The sequence below is a fragment of the Conger conger genome, chromosome 7, assembly GCF_963514075.1.
Source record: "Conger conger chromosome 7, fConCon1.1, whole genome shotgun sequence".
Taxonomy (NCBI): Eukaryota; Metazoa; Chordata; class Actinopteri; order Anguilliformes; family Congridae; genus Conger; species Conger conger.
Window position 1 is genome coordinate 15,433,977 of NC_083766.1, and position 23,597 is coordinate 15,457,573.

Consider the following 23,597-nt stretch of genomic DNA (forward strand, 5'->3'; position numbering starts at 1 on the left):
TTTTTTTGCTTAGAAATATATTTAGTGAAAAGACATTGAAAATGATAGAATTTTACACGATTTAGAAGCATTTGTAATGTTAACAAAATGCAAAATTTGGGCTTCAATGGTCGTGATTTAAATAAATTAATATCAAATGATTTGTAGCCTAGGTTGTCTGCCACTACATAATTTCAAACATCTAAGTAAAATGAATTCTGCATCCTTTGGTGGGATGCCCGTTATGATTAGGGGCAGCGATCTGTGTCCACTTTTAGTTGTGCCACTTGTAGCTAGGTGAGAATAAGTCCAAACTCTTTTTGTCATATGATATGCTGCGAAAATATCACGGCAACACAAATATTTGTTTTTGATGGAACGTACTCTTATCATTGGTTCAATCAACACAAGTGAATATTAATACCCTTAAAAGTAATCAGTGAGACCTTAAATAAAGAATCTGTATTAGCAAGACATTGTGATGAACACATGGAGGACAATCATGCTTTATTCGGTTTGCTTTTCTTATAAAATAAATAAATAAAAGGTGTCCTTCCCTATACGTCCTCTACATACCTTGTACTCATCAACATAATTACGCGCTGGCCAGAAAAACTTGACTTTGCATTCTTTACATTTCTTTCTCTTCTATTTAAATATAATTTATTGGTTTAAACTTCAAATGAAACTTCAGTGATTGTCAAACACAAAATCTAGTGTAGCACCAGTACAATAAAACTGTACTTTGGCGTATTAAAATATGCAAGGAAGGAAATACAAAAAAAAGGAATAAAGAATAGAGAATAAAGGAATATGCAATACTTCAAACAAAGCACCAACCATACAAAGAAATATTAAATCATTTGCCAAATACAAATATATTAATCATAACATCTATTAAATTAAGCAAGGACACAAATCAAACACTGTAAATAAAACACAGAATGGGGCAATTAATTAGTTCATGAGGAGAGTGGGAAAGGTGAATTAATTGATGAAGGACAGTGTGACCTGAATTAATTCTCATGAGCCCATGGGTCCACACGATCTTGATCTCAAGCAACCTTTCATTGCCAGTTAACTGAAAGGTAATCATTTAGAAGGGCAATCAGGGCCAATCAGGTCACCAGGTGACAGAAACAGCAAACCAAAAAACAAAAAAAACAAAAAAAAACATAACTTGGCTAGGGTCAACCTAGAATTGGTGAGACCAGTGAAAAACTAGCAAATGTGACATTTTAGTGAAAATCACTGCTGTATTCTGAAACCCACAGCAGAAAGAAACCCTAAACCCACATGAAGGGGTGAAACAATACTGACCACTGTTCACTTCATACAGTGGAGGTTTTTGTAGACAAACACTGAGTCTTTGAAGGGGTGTGGGCTTGGGTGGGGTGGTGTGGGAGTGTAGTGCAAAGCCACTATTCTCTATGAGGCCACTGGGGGGTGGGGTGGAATTTCTATGATCTGTAGAAGAGGTCTGCTCGTTTGCAGAACCATCTGAACATGTGGCCCAGTTAAGCGACAAAAGTCAGGAATTTTCTCTGCCTGATAAACTTTGTTTCTCACAAATAAGCAGGTGCACAACAGAATAGGCTGAACCCAAATTAAATTCCATCACCTCGTGTATAAATAACCCTATTGTGTTAACCCTGTTGCTATGATGCATACAGTATGTGCGTTCCTTGAATGCTGAAAATTATTAACTGACATTGAGTTCTGAAAACTTCGCCCCACTGTGTTCAACGCTCGTTCGTCCTGGGGTTCATGGCAGTTGAATACGCTTACGCTGTGGATGCCATAGCCCGTTTAAGTGGCGTGTGCCTTATAAAAATTGATAACACTAGAAGTGGAGATATAGAAATCAGAAAAGATCACCAAGTCCATCCTCAGCATCTGGATTCAAATGGCTGGTTCTGTTGGTTGTGTTGCGTGGGACTCATGGGTACTTCTCTTTGTCCTGATTTGATTGGCCACTGAGGGAGACTGAAGTTGAGACTGGAGAGGGGTGTTGGGAGGTTGGGAAAGTGTTTGAGTTTTGAGGAGGGGTGCGGGGTGCTGGCAACTACCGGCTATGCGCCTCCTCAAGGATGTGCACGGTAGAGCCCAGCAGCCCCTGCAAGTCTGGGACGCAGCGCACCAGCTCTACTGGACCCTCCCCTTCCCCGTCAGCCAGCCAAAGCTCTCTTGGGACTGGCGTAACCTGGCTGACGGACACTTGCTGGCACAGCTCCGTCTGTGAGATCCCCACCACCTCGAAGTGCGGGTACCGCGCTCGGAATATCCGCGCAGACATCTTCAGGCGCCTCAAGACGTCTGAAAGGAGGAACCAATTGCAGAAGCTGCGAAAGGAAACGGCATGGATTAAGAAAAACGTCCTGCAATCCATTAATTCACCATTTCATTTGCACACACAGCAGAAGACTGGTAGGCCACTAAGCTTTGGTTTCTTTCTCCAAGGTAATGCGCTGTAGCTACATGGACAGCACTAAGTGCTCAGGTCCTGACTCAACAACAGAAATAAACTTTTCAGAGAAAGTGCAAGAAAAAACGCTGGACTGTATATACCAGGATCTATTGGATGACTTCCATAGACAGAAATGACTAGAGCTAACAAAGATCATCAAAAACTTGTAAAAGCTGCCATGACAACATTTACCCCTGGGTTAGTGACACTTGAATATGGTAGCAGGGTAAAAGGGGCTCAGCTGAGAATTCAAACAGGAAGCAGTCCCCTTCTGTTCTCTCTTCCCTCTCCTTCCTCCCCTCATCCTTTGCCTCCTCCTCATTGGGCAGTGAGAGCAAGAAATCCCAGCATGCCTTCTCTTCAGTCTCTGAAAATGAAAGGGGAGAATTAAGCATCTGCTCTGCTCTGAGCTCCATTGTTATCTTCACTATCTTTGCTGTGGGTTTAGTGCTCCCTCTAGTGGAACATTTTTCAGTGCAACGTGCCTGGAAGTGCGGGTTAAGCAGGGAATACGCCAAGCCAATGGTCAGCATCGGCCGAGTGTCGGAATAAAGTCTGCCCGGTATGTCGCCAGCTGTGGTCGGCCCTTGCAGAAAGCATCATGTCCTGATTAAAAATAATTATCTGGAGCTTGTCGGTCAAGTAGGCGGCACGGATGGTGCAGTGGGTAGCACTGGCGTCTCACAGCAAGGAGGTCCTGGGTTCGAATCCCGGTCGGCCGGGCCTCTCTGTGTGGAGTTTGCATGTTCTCCCTGTGTTTGTGTGGGTTTCCTCCGGGTACTCCGGTTTCCTCCCACAGTCCAAAGACATTCAGGTAAGGCTGATTGGAGAGTCTAAATTGCCTGTGCGTATGAGTGTGTCTAGGGTGTATTCCTGCCTTTCACTCAATGTATGCTGGGATAGACTCCAGCCCTCTGCGACCCTGTTCAGGATAAGCAGGTTGCCGGTTGACCCTTCATGCCAATCAGCATGCAATAGAGTTTTCACGTGAGGGAAAGGCCATGGTGCGAAAGTGGAAGAAACCAACAAAAGTCTAGTTCTAGGCACACATGTTGTATGTAATTACTTACCACACAATTCTATATGGACTATGTCAACAGCCCTTATACTAAAATATATATTTTCTATTTCCAGATGGTTCAAAAGACATGGGGCTCCCCCTGAACCCAATACACACGCTATAGGCTAAATTACAATTTGCAACTTTAGTTTTAATAAAAAGTTTTAATAGATCACTCAGTTGTGAGACTAAAGGTGCAATACAAACGCAAAACCATCATCCCGAAGTACGTGACAATGCAGATTCGACTGCACAGGGTGCCTTAAGCTCTGGACTTCATCTGTACCTTTCCCTATACTAACACAGATAGCACCGCACTCTCATGCAGTCTAATGCATATCATTCATGAGGAAAAAAGATAGAAATGACAATAAAAACCGCAGTTACCCAAACTAATGTTTCTGTTTCTTTTCATCAATTAGAAAAATGAGCTGAAAGGGACTAGTCCTGGCCAGGGTCAAGCTATCAGTACAATTCATGTAAAGGTGCCAGAAATCCTTGCCAGACTGAAGTACAGCAGAAACTCCCAGGCTTGTAGTAATTCCATAAGCATGGTCTACATAAGAATCACAGAAGAATGTCCTGTGCGATTTCTCTCATTATCGAAATACAAGCATTGTAATCTTACCGAACACATTGCTGCTGTAGAAATCCCAGCTCAGTCCGGGATCCCGCTCATCTCGTCCATCCAGATCAGCAAAGTATTCTGAAATGGAGCGGAAATAATCAAACAGAGCTACTGCACCCCAGCAGAGTAATTCTAAAAAGGTTTCAGACCTTACATTTACACTAAAGGCATTTAACAGACGCGTATCCAAAGTGACTTACACATCTTCTTGAGATACAACCCACTTATACAACTGGGTAACTACAGAAGCAGTTCTGCTGAAGGGTATAATGGAAGCTGTTGCAACGTATTTACCTGTTAGCGGTTTTGAGGTTTATTTAAAAACAGCATAATTATAGGCCAAAATGTTTTTTCGTATTCTAGTGGAACAATGATTGCCATGGTACACGTAGAGGCCTTAATGTATGCAAAGCACACTGGTTTACTGGCTACTTCATCAGCGTGAGTATCAGTGAGTGCCTCCCTGCAGTGTAAAGGTCAGTTACCCATGAGGAACTTCTTCATGCTGCCACTCTGGGCCAGTTTGAGTGCCGTCTGCCCAGAGTAGGTAGCCAGGGTGGGGTCTGCTCCATGGTTCAGCAGCATCCACACCACATACAAATTGTCATTAACCACTGCATCATGAATTGGCCTGGGAAAAAGAAAACAATAACATTACATATCTTTATACAAGATGCAAGTAATAATAAAAATAAAGAACACATATAATAATGGGAAGTCATTGTGTATTTGTAGTAAATATGTTTAAAGTAATGATGATTACACTATTAATCATTAAACAAATAATGAAACAAATAATGAAAATGAGCCAAGAATGCATGGTGGTAAGCTCATTATTTCTACACATTGTATATATAGGCAATAATATAAAGCACATCTCAAAGCACAAATCAAGTTCTGATTTGAATAAAAAAAGTTCATAGTAATTAAATCTTTCTTTCATGCACTACAGACGCTTTCAAGTCAAAGGAAGTAGATAAATCCAAGTCAATTATACACAGCCCTCCATAATATTTGGGACAAAGACCTATTATATCGTGAGTTGCCTCTGATTTGCATATTTTTTTGGATATCCTTTGCATGCAATGACTGCTTGAAGTCTGTGATTCATGGACATCACCAGTTGCTAGGTGTCTTCCCTGCTCTGCCAGGCCTGTATTGCAGCTATCTTTAGCTAATGCTTGTTTTGGGGGTTAGTCCCCTTAAGTTGAGTTTTTTTGTAGCCTTCTCATTCTTGGTCGAAACAAACCATCTTCATTCTGAAATCATTGGACAACTGTTAAGAAGAACCCATGGTCGTTAACACCAGACAGAACAGCCACTGAGGTTGGATACCTTAGAAGGCATGGAGTTACTTCAGAATAAGAACTTTAGCCCTGGAAGTATACTTACTTCACTCATTGAAGCTCTAATGAGTAAAAACGTTGCCTGCTCTGACAAATCTTGATTTCTGCTGCAACATGCAGATGGTAGGGACAGAATTTGGCATAAACAACATGTGTCCATGAATCCATCCTGTCCTGTGCAAACAGTTAAGGCGGTTGTGTAATGGTGTGGGGAATGGTTTTTTGGCACACATTAGCCCCCTTAATATAAACTGAGCATTCTTTAAATACCACATCCTACCAAAATACCCTTCATGGCCACAGTCTACGCATCTTCTGCTACTTCCAGCAGGATAACACGCCATGTCCCAAAGCACACTAAACTGATGACCATAAAAATCATCATACTGCCCAACCCCTCGGCCTGTCTATTCAGTTTTTTGGGGGCTGCCCAGTACCAGTGAACCCACAGGCCCCCTGCCCACCGTGTGCCATCCTGGGCGCTGCAGTTGACATCGGCTCCATGGTCCAGCAGCACCCGGACAATACGGGCCCAGCCCCGGGAGCATGCCTCGTGAAGTGCAGTGTAGCCAGCATTGTCACGCCGATTCACCTCCCGCATGTCTTTCTCCAAGCAGTACAGGACAACCTCCTTCGGGAAAGAGTGGCGTGCAGCAGGAAAGAGAGAGAAGGAGGGAAAGGTCACAGAAGGATTTCCGTGATGGCGTGTCAACCATCACCGTTTTCAGTTTTCGGTGACAGTTCTTAGTCATTAATCATGTGCAACATTTATTCTAAACACAATACAAAAACTGTACATTGTGCAACCCACATTTTCAGAAAATACTTAAATGTTTCCATTTTTAAAAAAGAAAAGAAAGAAACAAACTTGTTTCCCCTATTCTCCCCAGGTCTTTAGACATGCAGTGGCACTTACACGATTTCTAACTTCATTTCAGGCTCATTTGATGTTTACTTTAAGTTGCCTTGGCTAAAAGGATCTATAGAATGACTAAATCGCAAGCTCTAACTTACAGTGGACTCCAGAATTGAAAGAGAAGCATAATCTTGCCAAAGGTATTGACAAAAGCATTATTTGTGTGAAGTAGTGCGCTTAATTAATAATTCAATGGAATCAACCACATTTTTTTAAATCTAAAAAATATTTCCCAAATGTTTCACAATTATTGGTACCCCTGATTAAATAGTTTGTTCAAACACTGGCAAAGATAACAGCCACGGGTCTTTTACTATGATTTATGATAAGGTTAGAGAACTAATTTGGAGGGATTTTTCACCACCCACCAAGATAAAATGGCTGGCATCTTTGCCAGGAGTAGTAATAAGTATAGACCACGAGTGCCAATAATGAAATAAAAAACTTGTGTTTCGCCGATCTTATCGTGACTACACCGGGGGTTGAATTACCAACCTTCCGGGTCGCAGTAATGTACCTTAGCCACATCATTTTTTTGTTTTCTGTATTTCAGGGCATATTTATCAGGGGTGCGATTAATAAATGAAGTAGGCGGTCTCCATCGATGCTATGTTGTAGTGCGAGTCAATGAGTGAGGGTATACCTGGTAGCCTAAGCGAGCAGCTCGCTGAAGCAGGGTCTCCCCAGCATTCTTGTTCACGATTAGTCTGCGCACCTCTGGAGGGATGGGCCGGATTGGGGAGGATTCGGGAACGCACCCCCTGCTAGCGCCCCCTTTCCTATTAGTAAGGGGTGAGGACAGACCCTTTGGGGAGGAAACAGAGCCAGGGGACTGCTGCCTCTTTGCTGGAGGGCTGTCCGCGTTGGCCACGGGAGTAGAGCGTTTTCCAAGGTGGCTGCGCTTGTTCTTCAGCTGAAATGCAGGTCTCGCAGTGTAAGGAGGCTTCGCACAACTGTCATCAACAACAATATCAATCTGCACAGCCCTCACACAACCTGCAGTAACTTCTAAAGCCATAGGAGGGCACTGTAACCCTACTGCAACCATTGTTGGCATGGCAAAACTGCACGGTCGCTCTCCTGAAGCTTTCAGCATGTTCCGTAGACAGAAATCTCCCTACCTTCTCCTCATCTGTGTCATACAAGTGTTTGCTTTTGAACTTCCGTTTGCCTGAGGGCTTGTCACTGGACTCCGGAGTGGCATGACACTCAGGCCTCCGCGCTGACCCCGAGCGGGTGAGGAGAGCTCTCCTGGTGCCACTCTCTGGGCCGGTGCCTGGGCACGGAAGGGTGGCGCTGTGGCGTGGGTACACCCCTGTGGTCCTCAGGTCTATTCAGACACAAATGGCAAGCGAATGGCAAACCAGCACCAGTTATATTTTTTTGCTTTGTAAATGTTGTGGTTAATAAAAGGGATGTGGGATGTATGCAGATACATGGATAAGGCATGAGAAATGTGGACAGGCATATGGCAAGCCGAAAGAGGATTTATTCCATATCCTGCATATCCAGTTTGTGTTTCCCCACTAGTTGCCCGTTTTTCAGAACGTGTTCGACATTTTGTCTTACTAGTTGAACAATGATATCAAAGATTTGTACCATACTAGCCATTCATTTTGTGCCACTTGTTGAACTAGTTACGTCAGAAAGCTTACTAGTGGCACTACAGTCAGAACTAGTGAGCCTTTCAACCCACTAGTTGTTCCACTGAAAACACACCTTTGGTCTTCCAGATAATTTCAGAGGTACATACTTGAATTATCACAAGGTATGGACTTGAAAAGATACATTTTGTCAAAATATGTAAATTAGCTTATTTGCATACTTTATTAAAGATGGTGGAAATTACAAATACAAACATTTTTGTAGCAGTCTAAAAACTGAACGTACAATATCGTTATAATTCTTTCAGATTCTAAAGAAGACATGTATGAAGATTGTTTTGAGCCTTTTTTTAAATCACCAGTAGTAATAATAATAATTTTTCTAAAAACTTGGGATTTTCATGAAGAAAAATTATGAAATTTCCAGATCTAACAATGAGATTTCTGATGCTGTACCTGCCCCTAAATCCTATAACAAGAAAATACTCAAAATACTCTCCTGGATATGGACTAAAGGTTTGCAAAGTTTCATGATGATAGGATGACTATGCACTCATAGTGGTTCAGAGACCTGTAATATCATCCAAACTCAGGTTTCGAGAAAATCGACTCCAAAGATAGAAATGGTAAAGAATTATACTAATTTCACTATACACATGGCGTAATCATTCAAAAGGTGGTATTATCCTGAAAGTTGAATAGTTGATGGATGATTTGTAGCAGTAAACAGAAAAAGGTAAATTTGCGTGGATTTTGTTTTTGTGGAACTTGGGAGAATTGTATGTAATATTGGCTGTCTAGCCCAGTTTTAAATGTCAACCTATCAGAATTTGAGACAAATTCTTGTCCTGCATGCTGCATTTGCATGAAGTCCACTAGTTAACACGTTGTGCTATGCATTGGCAACAAGTTTACTAGTGGGCTGCACGCTGCACCCCACTTGTTAACTAGTTATTAAGCCCCCTAGTTCACAAGTTGAAGTAGTATAACAACCAAAATAAGATATGTTTTTACAAGTTCACAAGTTCAAGGTAGTTTGTCCAACTAGTTCCATTCCATTCTGAACATGTTGACAAATTTAAGCCGCAAGTTACTTATTTTTTGCCACTAGTTCCACTTTCCCAAAACGTGTTGTGCCTTCTTCAGTTGTACACTTCGCGTAACTAGTCACATTTACATTTTTGTCATTTGGCAGAGGCTTTTAATCCAAAGCGATTTACAAGTGCATAGGTTCTTCCACAAGTCAAAGCATCACATCCATAACTAGGAAAAAACATATGAAGTGCTGTTCTAAACATATAGTCATCATAAGTGCAAATTGTACTTGGGGGGGGGGGGGGGGGGGTTAGTCAAGAGGGATAGGGATATCAGAAAGGGGGGCGGGGGACAATTATGAAACTAGTTCCATTATTTAGCATTTAGCATTAGTATCAAAGATTTAATGTCCACTAGTTGCCATTTATTGCTTAGTAGTTGGACAAAAATGCTCATAAGTGAACAAATAACTAGTTGCGAAGACAATTCCACGAGTACACTTGCATAACATTCTCAACTTGAGAAAAGTCTTATTACAGAAAAACAGCACACGATTGGACTGCCACAAACAATAGCGGGTTTGTGGGTGCAAACATTGCAAATCTCTGATCTTTCATCATAACCAATATTACATAGCCGAGCTAAATACAGAATAAATTATTCAATGATTCCAATAAAACGATCAAGTGAATTGTTACATTGCATGACAGCCTATTCCTGTCAAAAATAACAATTCTCTTGAGTTGCACTCCCTATTATTGCTTTATCACAGGATATTAAACACGGTTTTCTAGAGATCATGGCATGACGTGGACTTCATAATACGAAGTAGTGACAACAATGTGATTTCTGCCTAGGTTCAATATTGATTAGGCTAGTTAAAGCTTTAATAGTCTAGAGAGGCACAATCCAATTTTGCCTGTATTAGATCATCAGACCCATACAATAGCATACTCTCACTGATCTTAATGACGGACAGTTCTCGAACGAAAAATCTTTTTGAACAAATCTTTCAAATGAATGCACTGACCCGAGTCTTCTCCGTTAAAGATCTGTTCATTTGCCTCTTTCCTCAAATGCGGTCTGCCTGATCCCCCTTTATCTCCTAAGCAAAAGACTTATACTGTGTTCAATGGCTACTTATCAGGACAGCATTTGTGTGAAGGTGAACAACCGCAAATGAACGACCGCACATAGGCTACTTACGTCAGGCAAGCCGTAGAGCCAGTGCTAGTGATTCTACGCAACATAGCTAGTTAACATGTCACACTTTTGCTGCTTCACTAGTTAATGAGTGCTGCTTTTAATGCAACATGTTCGGTTTAAAAGGCCACTAGTGGGTTGAAAGGCTCATTAGTTCTGACTGTGGTGCCAGTAGTTGGTATCGTGTGCAACTAGTAAGCTTTGTGACCTAACTAGTAGAATCAAAGTGCAACTAGCGGCTCAAAATGAATGACTAGTAAGGTGCAAATCTTTGATATCGATAAGGCTTCGTTCAACTAGTAAGACAAAATGCTGAACACATTATGAAGAACAGGTAACTAGTAACACAAACTGGATATCAAGGATATGCAATAAATCCTCATTCGGCTTGCCATACAGGCAAGCCCTGCCGCTCTCCTCCAGGTGAGCTCTAGCTTTGAAACCAGCTGAGCCAGCTGATCTGTACCTGCTTCAGCTCGAGCAGCTTGCCGTGTGGTCACACACTTGTCCTCCATTTCTGTTCTGGCTTGCTCACGCTCCACGATGTACTCCCCATTCTGATACTTCCTATTCCTGCAACGCCGCCTTTTCTTTCCCGCGGACAAGTCCGTGGTCCCACTGTGCACGGCTGTGGCCGTGGCCCCCTGGGTCTGGTTTGGCAGCGGGTTTGAGCGAGGCCGGCCTCTGGGTCGGCGGAACGGGGCAGGGGGTGGTGGTGGTGGTGGAGGTGGAGATGCTGGAGGGAGAGAGGGAGGGGGGCTCCGGTTGCCTTGAAGCGCCTCCTCCATCGACTGGCGACCTCTCCTCAGCCTGGGGGTGGCACACTCCCCCTCCTTTCTTGGCCTGCCAGGAGTGCCCTGCTGCGAACCTTGGGCTGCTGTACTTCGAAGGGCCGTGAACTCACTACTCATATCAGCTGCGGGACACAGTTCAGGTTTCAAAAAACAGAAGCAAAGCCCAGACCTCTGTATCAACCTAACAGGCATACAAGTTTCATAATAGATAAGACTGAGGGTACATTCCTTTTTTTGTTAACATGTGTACAGAAATAACTGGTGCATTAAAATAACTGAAAATTAGTAATGAAGAATATTGTCCAGAATGAGCATGTGTGTCCTGTACATGTGTTTAGTACATGAATGTGTGATACCTGCTTGGCTATGAGAAAGCGGCTCTGTAGAAACGATGTTGCACCTCCCACCATGTTTCCTCTTGCCCTCCTCTACCTCTGGCTGGCTTAGCGCCAGTCCATGTACCGGCTGCTTCTTCTGCTGCAACATATGGGGCACTTTTAGAATCAGCTTTTTTGCTGCTAATAGCAAGAATACCTCACTATGACTGAAGCACTAATAAGGGAATCTGCTGTGCCATGAAAATCAAGTAAGGCTCATGTATAGTCAACATATACGCAACCACCAGCACTTGGTGATGCCATCACCCAGTGAAGCAAGCTTAAGCAAACTCAACACGCATATTGAAATGGTGTATTCAGATTTTGGGTGAGAGCTGTAGGGGAACTTCTTGTAAAAGAAACAACAACTAAATTCTTATTTGTAGCTATGGCTGGCTGGAGATGAGTGGTAACCTCAATTATACAACGGATAGGTCAATTGTTTCGATTGGTCAGTTTGCGTTCCAGCCACGCCAATATCCACAATATACACACGGCTAAATGGAATGTTCACACATCTTTAAATATTAGTTTGCGTTTGTAGATCACCGTTCTACTTTTTGAACATGACTTAACGTTATCATCATCTCACCACTAGTAGCCTGCCAAAGTAATTCAAACTCTCCAAAGCTAGTAGCGATAATGACGCTATGAGTCATTTCTATAACTGCAAGTTATCTGACAGTGTCCAGTCTGCAACAAATAGACTGGATAAATGTCTACAACAAATTACTTGCGTGTCAATGTCGTCAGGTGTAACGTAAACCAGCAAGATAGCTAGCTAATGTCAGTGCAGAGGGGATACATTACTGCTAGTAGCTAATGTTACATTACATTACATGGCATTTAGCAGACGCTCTTATCCAGAGCGACGTACAACGAAGTGCAGATCAAACACAAGTACAAGTGAGAAGAGTCCTAGTGTAAACATCCAGATAATCAGAACCCTTGAAGAATACAATCAACTTCCAAACTAGCATACCACAGTTGGCAGCTGAGTACAACAATACAATATCTATACAAGTAACAATATCTATACAATCTATACATAAATGCCATTACAGTCTATATTATATATTATATTACAGCAATGTTAATTGCCATTGCTTAGCTAGTGGAGTGTGGATACATTACTGCTAGCTAACGTTAGCGGGGATACATTATTGCTAGCTAAAATCCATTCATTTTAAGTTCGTCTTTGTTGTGGCTTTCTTTTGAGAATTTTTGGAACGATAAATGTGGTAAGCATTGTATAAAAGCTTTATGGAACTCAAACCTACGTGGATATTGGCACAGCTATTATGGTAGTTAGGTACGACACGAAGCAGAGTAACCAATCTGATGCCATCTTATGACAGCTACTTTGTTATACTTAGGGTGGTCCATCAGTTTAATTTTTTGGAGAGTTTGAATTGCTTAAATTATAACTTAAACAAAGGAATACATTTAAATAAACATTTAAATAAACATGAAACAACTGTTGTGGGTAGGTTTACATTTAACTTTAACTTGAAAATATTACTATACATTAAATCGATCAAACAAATTTAATGTATATTGAGGCTTCATAAAAAGAAAACTAGTGTTATGTTTTGAAGAACTGAGGTATTTTCTACACTAGCTAAAATATACAACAAATCTCTAGAAGCAATGTGGTATAATTATTTTATAAAATAAAAGTAAATTCTTACTTTCTTTGTCACAGGACTGTCCTTCTGTGACTTCTTGGGACATTCTACTGTCTTTCTCAAGGTTTCTGTTGACAGTTTGTCATTCTTGCTGGAACTGAGCTTTTTGCATTTGTGGACTGATGCTCTAGCTTTAGAAGGAGAATCTTTCATATTTTTGCTTCCACTTGTTTTCTCCTTCAGCTCAGTGACATCCGTGCATTGACCCTTGAGGATGGAGAAAGCAATGCCTTCCAACTTCACACAAGGGGAGAGGCTCTCAGTGACAGATGTCTCCTCAATATTATTGTCATTGGAGTCATGGATCAACTCGGTTCTTCTTTTATTCTTATCATGAGGTCTTGAAGTGTTTGAGCAGTCATCGCTACCTGAATTTTCTTCCTGCTTCAGTTGTTTCACTGTGGTCTTTTCACTGAGTTCAGTAGCAATCCTTTTCTCCTGCTTGCAGGAAACCCGGGTGTGATCCCCTCCTTGGAGATCTTTCTTAAGTTTCCCTTCTCGCTTCTTAGAAGTCTTGAACGGTTGGAACTCTCTGCACGTGATCTGTCGTGATTTGGTGTCTTGATACCTGACATGTGCAGCCACAGCTTCAGAACTCTTTGTGTCTAAATTTGCCAGATTATGGCATCCATCACTGGGGAGTTCAGGTGCCTCCAGAGGTTTCTGTTTCACTGTGGACTCCAGGTTGCAGAGAGGAGACCTGGATTTGTCCCACTTTTCTTCCTTTGCATGGGATGCGTTTGAGATGGGATCCTGAAAAGGGATGCCCTCACTGCCACTGCATAACTGTAATTGGGGGGCCCTGTGAGACTTTTTCCGCTGCAGTGTAGAAGCTCCCTGGTGGGGGAGAAGACTGAGCTGGCGCCATGCTGGCTTGCTGCCATTAGGAGACTGTGGGATGACTGCTTTCCCACTGCTGGGCATACAATGATGCGACTTAGCAGGGCCAGATAAAACTAAGGGAAAAACATCCTTGGGTTGACCAGCTAGACGAATATCACTTGACTGTTTGGAGGTGGGGCACTTCTGTGCATCCTTAATCACAGCAGGTCCTTTCCTTCCCCTACAGACCAGGTGCTCACCCTGATCAATGATGGAGATAGTCTCCTGTTTAGCTATGCTTTGCAGGTCCTCCACAAAAGCAGACCCCTTTCCATCCTTGCTGCACAGGGTGGAGGCAAGTACGGGACTAGCCACCCCCACGTAGGTCCCTGGGAGGTTTATGGAGGCCTGTGAGGATATGTTGGCCCAGGATGCAGATGCATCAGAGCCCTTGTGATTCAAAAAGTTGGTGGAACTCTTTGCAAGTGCACCATTTCTCAGGGTCTCTGGAAAGATGGTATAAGGTGCAGAAGGCCCAAGGCTGGAGGTCTGCGAACAAGAAACCCTCTTTAGAGAGGTGGTGTCATTCTTCCCAGCTTCTGTACAGCAGAGCTGTATTTGGGATGTTTTTGGAGGGGCTGCAGGAGACTTCTGTCGTTTCGACTTTGCGGACAAGTCCAGTGGCATGTCCCTTAAATCAGCTGAGCATGTTAGTGCATTCTCCTCTGTGACACCTGTAGACTTGAGTCTTGCATGCATCACTGACACATTTTCAAGGCTGTGACGGGACGGATGCTTCTCCATGTGGTTCAGCAGTCCTCTGCTTTCAGTGAAGCTGGCTACAGCTGGGCTGCACCCACCTTGAGAAGAAGGAGGCAGGGATAGAGGGGGTATAGGAGACCCTGTTGGCTGCTTTGATGGGACTGCAATGGTAGGTGAGGCTCCAGAGTCTATGGGTGAATCATGGTCTTTGCCCGCTTTGGAGCTCTTGCTGCAAGCCACGTGTTTTGCCGCAGTGGAAGAGGGTTTATTTTCGGGTGCTATAACTCTACCAATGGAGAAGTGATAAGGGTGTGGCCGGAGCTGAGGGGTACCACCAGAGTTTGAGCTTTGCAGCTGACACACCTTGCTGAACTGGTTGGCTGTAGCTTCTCTTAAAGCTGCAATCTGACCCAAAGCAGGGGGAAGAGTGATCTTGCACATTGGAGGGCTGAGGTTAGCAGTAGGAAAAAAGGCCACTGGCTGGCCTGGTTTAAAGTGTGTAGAGCACTGGAAACCTGGTGACAGACTAATCACAGACTGAATCTGAGCTGGTGCCATCTTTTCAGGGTTTGCAGTACTGGGACTGGGGTTGGGGGGGATGTTGTCCCTTTTCCCACTTGGCCGCTGCTGCCTGGGTTGGGTTGCAGAGCCATCTATGCTGTGCTTGGGAACCTCTGCTTTCTCATGCAGTACTGTGTTCACTGGTACAGTGCACAATAAGGGGGTGTCTTCATAGTGTAGAGAGGGAGAGGCTTCCAGGCAGTGCTGCAGTTGACTGCTTTTTGAGGAGACATGGGATGGTTTGTAGTCTGGAGCTGGCTTAGACTGCTGATTCACATCTGTAGCCAGCTCTGGAGGTAAAGGCGGAGGGTTTCCCACCATGCTCTCTAGCACCTTGTTTGGAGTCCTGCCCCCTGTGCTCACAGCACCTCCATCTCTTACTTTCATCTGTGTGGGATCCACCTGTACAAAAAAAAATGTAACATCTATTTGCAGCTTACAAAACTGGCCTGTGAAATATAAATTCTGATTCACCTCTACAGTGAAGAGACTTGAAAGTGTTTGAGGAGATTTTGCCCTGGCCTGAACAGTACAAGTTTCCAAGGATACAATTCGTGGAGGTCTTTCACTCCACAAATCTCACTGTTTGCAGGTAGGCCTGTCTAAACTAAAATATTCCACTCTCACTGTAAATCAGTGAAAAAGGCAATTAATTGCAATGTAAGTTAATTAATATGTAAGTTAATTACAAAAGTTATGGTGCAAACGTTACCTGCATGTGTTCGCTGTTAACACCACATTCCTTACACAGTGGTGATTGCAGTTTTACACAGGAAGAATCTTCAGTATAGGATACTCTAATGAAAAAAGATCATAAGTATATATGTAGATACCAAGTATGTGCATCTGTCAGCATATACACTCACCGAGCACTTTATTAGGAACATTTTTACTTTATTACACCTACTTATTCATGCAATTATCTAATCAGCCAATTGTGTGGCAGCAGTGCCATGCATATATTCATGTAGATACAGGTGAAGAGCTTCAGTTAATGTTCACATCAACCACCAGAATGGGGAAAAAATTGATCTAAGACTTTGACCCTGGAATGATTGTTTGTGGCAGACAAGGTGGGTTGATTATCTCAGAAACTGCTGATCTCCTGGGATTTTCACACATACTAGTATCTGGAGTTTGCAAAGAAGGGTGCAAAAAAAACAAGGGAGCAGCATTTTGCAGACAGAAATGCCTCGTTAATGAGAGATGTCAGAGGAGAATGGCCAGACTGGTCAAAGCTGACAGGAAGGTGACAGTAACACAAATAACCAAACATTACAACAGTGGTATGCAGAAGACACAATACATCATAACTATAAGTGGATAGGCTACAGCAGTAGAAGTCTAAATAAGTCTAATAATTTACCTAATAAAGTGCTCACTGAGTATATACCCAGTATTATATATTAAGTACACCTGTACACTAGCTCATTAATTCAAATATCTAATCAGACAATCATGTGGCAGCAACTGCAGGCATTGTCAAGAGGTTGAATTGTTGTTCACACCAAATATCAGAATGGGGAAGAAATGTAATCTAAGTGACTTTGACCGTGGAATGACTGTCAGTGCTAGACAGGGAGGTCTGCTGATCTCCTGGGATTTATACACACAACAGCCTCTAAAGTTTACAGAGAATGGTGTGAAAAACTAAAAGACATCCAGTGAGCAGCAGTTATGTGGGCAAAAACTCCTTGTTTATGAGAGTGTATGCACATTCTTTTCTATGTTGTTTCTATGTTTACCATTTATCCTCCAACATCCTATCCTGACCTAAAAATATAAATAATTTATTATCTCATTAGCTGGTTCCATTAGCAATATTAAAGGTACAATAGGTAATTTTGCACTTCTAACAGTCAAGAGAGGAATAGCAGCAATAAACATCTTCAAACCACAACACTATTTATCCCTCCACCTACTCTGTAAACGTGCTGACGTTGAAACGCCATTGGCTGTGACAATTAGAACCAATTTTCAACCAATGAGCTTGAATTATTGCACAGTTATGCAATGTTTTGGTACAGAGTGTCAGGCCGCCAACTGTATATTTTGAAACCCAAATTTAAGGACTATAAATACAGGCAGAGGGTGAGTCAACATGTCAGACAGCCTTTTTCAATGATACAGGAAGGGATTTACAATGGTCTTGTAACAATGTTTTAACACAAAAATATAACCTATTGTGCCTTTAACATTCGAGGGGCATACAGTGCAGTCTGTAGGTAATTGGGACAGTGACACATTATTTTGTTGTTTTGGCTCTGTACTCACATATTGGAATTTTAAAACAATGAATACGAGGTTAGACTGCACACTGTACATTTCAGGATCTTTACATCCATATTGGGTAATCTGTGTTGGAATTATGGCTTTTTTATGTGCAGTCCCCAGATCTTAGGGGACCATAGTAATAACTGTTTGTGAAGCTTTCTGCAGACAGTAGTCACTGACACATCCACATCTCACTCCTGAAGAGCGTTTCTGATTTATCGGACAGGTCCTCATCGTGGTAAGAATTATTTGGTCATCAACTGTAGAGGTCTTCCTTGGCCTACCAGCCCCTTTGCAATTACTGAGCTCACCAGTGGTCTCTTTCCTCGTAATGATGTTCCAAACAGTTTATTTTGGTAGGCCTATTGTTTGGCCTATGTCTCTGACTGTTTTTTTTTTTGGCACAACTCTGGTCCTCATGTTGACAAACACCAATAACAATCAAAATCCTATGTATAAATGGATGAAATTCCAACAAGGATCACCTGATATCTGGATAAGAGCGCCTGCCAAATGCCATTAATGTAATGTAAAATGATATTAATGTAAATACCCTCAGATTATAGGTCAGTACTTTAACCTAATATTTTCATTTTACAGTATAGAGCCAAAACTGTACAAAATAGTACTGTTGTGCAACTAGTTACTGACTGCACTGTACGAACTAGGTTACTGCAAAGAATTTTTTTTTTTTTTTTTTTTTTTACATTTCGGTGATAATACAGTCAGCTCCAGAATTATTGGCATGCTCGATAAAAAAAAGAGTGCAGAAGGCTGAATTTCACTTGGGATCAACAGTCAAAGTCAAATTTGATGATGGCGAAGCAGATAGGTGGCACGATTTTCATCTCTACCCCTTGTTCTCTCCTTTTCTCCACTCGTTAACCCCCCTCTTTTGTTCCAGATACGTCCGGGGTAGTAGAGGCGTGGTAACGGGGGCGTGTAGTAAAGGAGTGGGGTGTGAAAAATAATGAGAAGGACCCTTAATGCAGTTAATCAAGGTGGAAGACATCAAATACCTTGAACTGTCAGGGAGTACCCGAGGAGAGGAGAGGGAAACACTGCCCTATACTAAACAACAAGGGCATTTATGGTTTTTCCCCCAAAGTGCTTCTTGTGTGCACACAAGGGGTCCTAGAGAGATACCAATATTTAAAGAGTTGGGCCTTTAACAGAAGTAACAGTATTACTTGGGGCAAAAAATTGGAATTGAGTGCAATTGAGCTGACTGATGTCACCGTCCTTCAAAATTATAGTGCGCTTACATGATCTGTAAATGTCACAGCCATACAATTTACTGTATACCAGGGCCTGTTTGATAAGAGCAATCCATTCATCTTTTCATACTGCACTCAGCTTGCATATTACACAATATGCCTCACACAGCCTTATGAATATATAACTGAACAAACCACATTGCTCCAGGGGGATTGGTCCCTGCTAAGTCTAATCAACTGTAAGTTGCTCTGGATAAAAGTGTCAGCTAAATAACACATTATTATTATCATTATTGATACGATTTGATACTCTTATCACTAGTTATGCAAACAGACAGCAGATGACCTTTAGCCTGCCACTCTGGTACACACAGATGTCCACTTTATCCAATCAGGACCTCAATGTCCATCACCCCTCTGTGACCCCACTCACCGGTCTACGTTGATGCTGCACAAAGGGATGTGGTCAGTGCTGACCCAGGCACGCACACTACTGCAGAGCGGGGAAGCCGAGACCATGGCAGGCGGGAGAAGTGGTGGGGGTAGAGGGTGGGGTTTTGGGGAGGGGAAGGGGGGGATTTGGGGTGTGGTGGTTAGGGAGCCGTGCCTTCTTCTTTTCTACAGTGCCCCACAGACTGTAACAGGAAGAACAGTGAATCAATTAGATTCAGTGAGAAATAAGATCAATACTCCCTATTGCCATACACCTCTTTAATACAGTGTTCAATCTTCCACTTTTTTTATTTGACCTTGTATTACATTTCTTCTTCAATTTCAAGTTAGCCTAAATGCTGCAAAAGAAATATGAGAGCAGACGAATGACTAGGTTTGTTAAATTACTGAACCCTTTTATTTTTCCCATATTCCTACATGTGCGTGTGATAACAGTGCCAATTCGCTATTTTAGCAGGGATGTGATGGATAGTAGCCTACAATACTATAATAAACCATAGAGGAGCATTCTTCGTTCAGACACTCCCGAGATAAAAAATCATAGTAATTACATGAATAGCCAGCACTATCGTAAACCGCATGCAACTGCACTCAATGATATAGACTATATACAACAGACTAAGTGCTATTTAACTAATGGAGATGAGTTACTATATCCAATATAATGCACTAAAATAACGTAGCCTAATTAGGTGCAGACCTCCCAACCCATAGTAACTTGCCTAAGTAGAGAATTGTCTAATTAATGACCAAGGGCGAAAGCGTAGATATTTTCTCGCCGATAAGCTACTAAACGTAAAACCAATCCGTTGACAGTTATCTCAAATTACGGTGTAGTTTCAGTAGCCTACGTATTACTACATTTTCACTGAAAATAACACAATTAGTTTGTCTTCAAGGAGCGTTTACCCAGCGCTTGTCACTTCCAAACACTCGCGCACCATAGTCTAAAAGCCGGAAAGATTTGCTCTGTTCCTGTAAAGGACTACGGCAACATCGCTTCATATCTGATATGTCTCTCTCGTTTTACTTAGCCTGGTGCTCTACTAACACCAGTTCCTCTTCTTGAAATATCAGTGTGTGTGTAACAACAGCGATTAGGTAAACTTCGGCCGCGGACCGTTGGAGTTGGCGTCACGTTTTACCCCCGGCCCAAGTCGATGATGTTATACTTTCATCATGATGCAATACAGCAAAAATAAAACATTCTCGCTCACGAAGCGCTGATCCTTTACTCACTCCCGCCGGTCAATCGCCTGTACAGCCTACATTCACTCACGAGACGCGTGCGAATGATATCACGAGTCTTTTAAAGCGTATGCTGTAGCCAAACACAGTTATATCGTCACCAATTTTCGGTTATTTATATTTCTACGAACCATATCTGTTATCATTTGCCTAAATGTTTGATAACACTGTTCACTGTTTTTGTTTAGAAGTGTCCACAATCCGCTCGCTTTTAGTACAACACGAAGGGACGCTTGCTTCCCGACTCCGTCTCAGGTGATCCGGAATGTTGAGGCTCTGTAAGACAATACAAACGAAATTCTCGCTTGTATTATTTGACACGACTAAATACTCCTTCCATTTTAAAAGCATTGGAGATATTATATCTTGAATACAAAAAAATCCACAGGAGCAAATAATATTTTCTGCTGGATAACTGTCAAAACTGTATTTCCCTAAATCAACACCGACGTACACACACGGCCACAATGTAACCAGATTACTGGAATCGCATCCCTATATCGTAACATCAACCGACGTTAACACATGCTACCATTAACCAAATAAGTGTAGGCTACTCTAGTCACAATATTTCGCCAATGCACGGAAGGAGGCTTAAAATAGCAACCGTAGCCTACGACAATCATGTTTTAGAAAAATATTTGTGGTGGCCAGAGACACTCGCTGTGAGAGGACAACTAGGCTAACACTTTTTGCCACTCTAATTTACATTGTGACAACATCGGATATCTTTGAAACAAAAAATAATAAGAACAACAACCACAAACTCAACTTATTGTTCTAACAGTTAGGCTAGCTAACGTAGGTGCTGTACTAGTACATCTGAACTACGTTACTCTCAATGTGTCCGAAATAACAGGCGATGTAAGATCCCTTCGCAGCAAAGTCAATCCTAGGTTGACAATATAAGTCAGCATTACACATTGCTGGACAATTTTTAGATATCTGTATGCGAGAGCATGGACCTCAAATAATCATTAGACAATCCTCCCTCGGCCCTTTCTAAGCAACGTCTGGGTTAAAATGTGATCACATCGGACCCGAACCGATTAGGCTAGACTACATTCGACTCTGGCGCTGAATAATTCGTAAAATTAGCTAGCTCGCTAGCAAAGACAAATTGTGTTAATAATTACCAGTCCGTTTGTTTAGTGAATAAATGAAACAATGACATCAAATCATGAGTATATTCCGTGTCTTTCGTTATGGTCCGTTGCAGTTCACTAATTTCGCCCGTTTTCGGTTCTGAAAGTCCAGGGGGGTTTCGTCAAGACAACCCGTACCGTATCTCCCAGTCTCCGATGGGAGAGAGGGGCAGATGGAGAGCTGCCAGGGTGGGACTTGTAGTGTTTCGGTACCAACGCCCTTTCGGTATCATTCGAAACAAGAGAGGAGTAGGGACTACAGGACCCAGCATACAACGCTGGCGCAAGCCGCTCAAGGGGAAAGGGGATCGCAACGGTGCGCTAAACTGAAAAAAGCTTTACTGGCAAAGTGAAAATAAAGATTAGGAAAATAGACATCTTCTGTCATATTGTTTGGACCCAAGAAGCCGCAATGTATAGACTTATTATAATACCGTACAATGTGAGTGATGCTGATGCAGAAAAAAGTCACACTGAAGTGGTCAAAGGAGGAGCACGAAAGGTAGCTAGCTCTCCAATTGCAGCGGAATTCACACGAGGAGCAGAGACCCTGGCGGGTGTGGAAAGAATTAATAACTATTGTTGGTGATTCAAAGTGTTGAGGAATGACAAGCAAACATAATGTGGGCGTATCCACAAGAATAAAAAGTAAGACGAAAATAACTGTAACTGCGCCGCGAACGCAAAAGGGGTGTTACAAAAACGTGGCTGCTTAGACGGAAAGACCATCAGCAAGTTGCTTAAGTTCAGAATCTACGTGTGATTCTTTAAAATACATATTTAACCTGCAGAACAAATAAATAGGGAAGTCCGATATAATTACCTGAATTGCTACGTAGGCTACAAATAGCCTAATAAGTAAAATTAGTTAAAAATAATGACTGACGTAGGCCTATTACATTGGTTACAGGTAAACTAATCGGCGGTCTCGGGTAGGCCAACAAGGAGATTTGGCCCGCGGTGCTTAAGTTATTTAAGTCAAACAGGTAGCTCCGTATGACTACACTTCAGTCAAAATGTAACTTTTTACAATATTTTGACGTGTACAGAAGTCCACATCTTTTCGAATACACTTGTCTCTGAGTTAATTATTCTGTCGTCTGCTAGACTATGCAATATAATGAGGACTTAAATATGTGTAATTTGAGGTACTTAAAATCTGTCAGTTTTTGCTTTAATTTTTAGTGGCTTGTCACATTGAAATTGAGAGTTTGTTTACTCATCTACCTGAAAGCGATAGATATGGTAGTCAATGTTAAAAGATTCTGTTAAAAAAGTTACCTGACTTAAGAAGTGTCAAATGGGAAATTGTGCACTAAACCAATGTCGAACCAAATCTGTGGGTGGTGTAGTGGTTAAGGTACATGACTGGGACCCGCAAGGTTGGTATAGCCACAATAAGATACAGCACAGCCATTCGGTCCTTGAGCAAGGCCCTTAACCCTGCATTGCTCCAGGGGAGGATTGTCTCCCGCTTAGTCTAATCAACTGTACGTCGCTCTGGGTGAGAGTGTCTGCCAAATGCCATTAATGTAATGTAAAAATCTAATACAATATCTCAAATTAACTTCAAAGTCAGAAAGTTATACACTCAGTGAGCACTTTATTAGGTAGACCTGTACACCAGCTTGTTAATGCAAATATTCAATCAGCCAATCATGTGGTAACAACTAAATGCATAAAAGCATATAGACATAGCCAAGAGATTCAGCTGTTTTTCAGGTCAAGAATGGTCTAAGTGACTTTGACCGTGGAATGATTGTTGGTGCCAGACAGGGTGGTTTGAGTATATTATAAACTGCTGATAACCTGGGATAGTCATGCACAGCAGTCTAGAGTTTGCAGAGAATGCTGCGGAAAAAAACCATCTAATGAGCAGCAGTTCTGCAGGCAAAAACACGTTGCTAATGAGAAAGGTTAGACTGGTCGAAGCTGTACAGAACTGCATCTCTGAACACACAACATGGATGGGCTACAGCAGCATAAGTCTAATAAAGTGCTCACTGAGTGTACATTGA

The 23,597-nt window shown here is 42.2% G+C and overlaps 1 protein-coding gene across 5 annotated transcripts; it reads right to left on the reverse strand.

Annotated features, from left to right (window-relative positions):
• Positions 1-469: 469 nt before the first annotated feature.
• LOC133133992 (BCL-6 corepressor-like protein 1) lies at positions 470-22,094 on the reverse strand. 5 transcript variants are annotated; one of them, XM_061250338.1, is made up of 14 exons: positions 22,019-22,094; positions 20,566-20,710; positions 19,167-19,368; positions 15,955-16,039; positions 13,101-15,644; positions 11,389-11,509; positions 10,705-11,154; positions 7,518-7,726; positions 7,040-7,309; positions 5,945-6,111; positions 4,620-4,765; positions 4,135-4,212; positions 2,639-2,813; positions 470-2,321 (listed from the first exon to the last, which is right to left on the reverse strand). In XM_061250338.1, the coding sequence occupies exons 3-14, from the start codon at positions 19,250-19,252 to the stop codon at positions 2,045-2,047; spliced, it is 4,608 nt and encodes a 1,535-aa protein (XP_061106322.1). In that variant the 5' UTR covers positions 19,253-19,368; positions 20,566-20,710; positions 22,019-22,094; the 3' UTR covers positions 470-2,044. The 5 variants fall into 5 exon arrangements, with proteins under 5 accessions (XP_061106322.1, XP_061106323.1, XP_061106320.1 ...); XM_061250339.1 differs by lacking the exon at positions 22,019-22,094 and adding an exon at positions 21,571-21,721 and having other exon boundaries at positions 11,389-11,506; XM_061250336.1 differs by lacking the exon at positions 22,019-22,094 and adding an exon at positions 21,571-21,721.
• Between the last annotated feature and the right edge of the window lie 1,503 nt (positions 22,095-23,597).

Excerpts from the sequence above, each read along its gene's own strand:
- LOC133133992 (XM_061250338.1), bottom strand. The coding sequence starts at position 19,252 with ATGGTCTCGGCTTCCCCGCTCTGCAGTAGTGTGCGTGCCTGGGTCAGC. Across the intron at positions 2,814-4,134 it reads CTACAGCAGCAATGTGTTCG|AGACTGAAGAGAAGGCATGC; the intron begins GTAAGATTACAA and ends TTTCATTTTCAG. Across the intron at positions 2,322-2,638 it reads CAAGTGTCACTAACCCAGGG|CTTCTGCAATTGGTTCCTCC; the intron begins GTAAATGTTGTC and ends TTCCTTTCGCAG.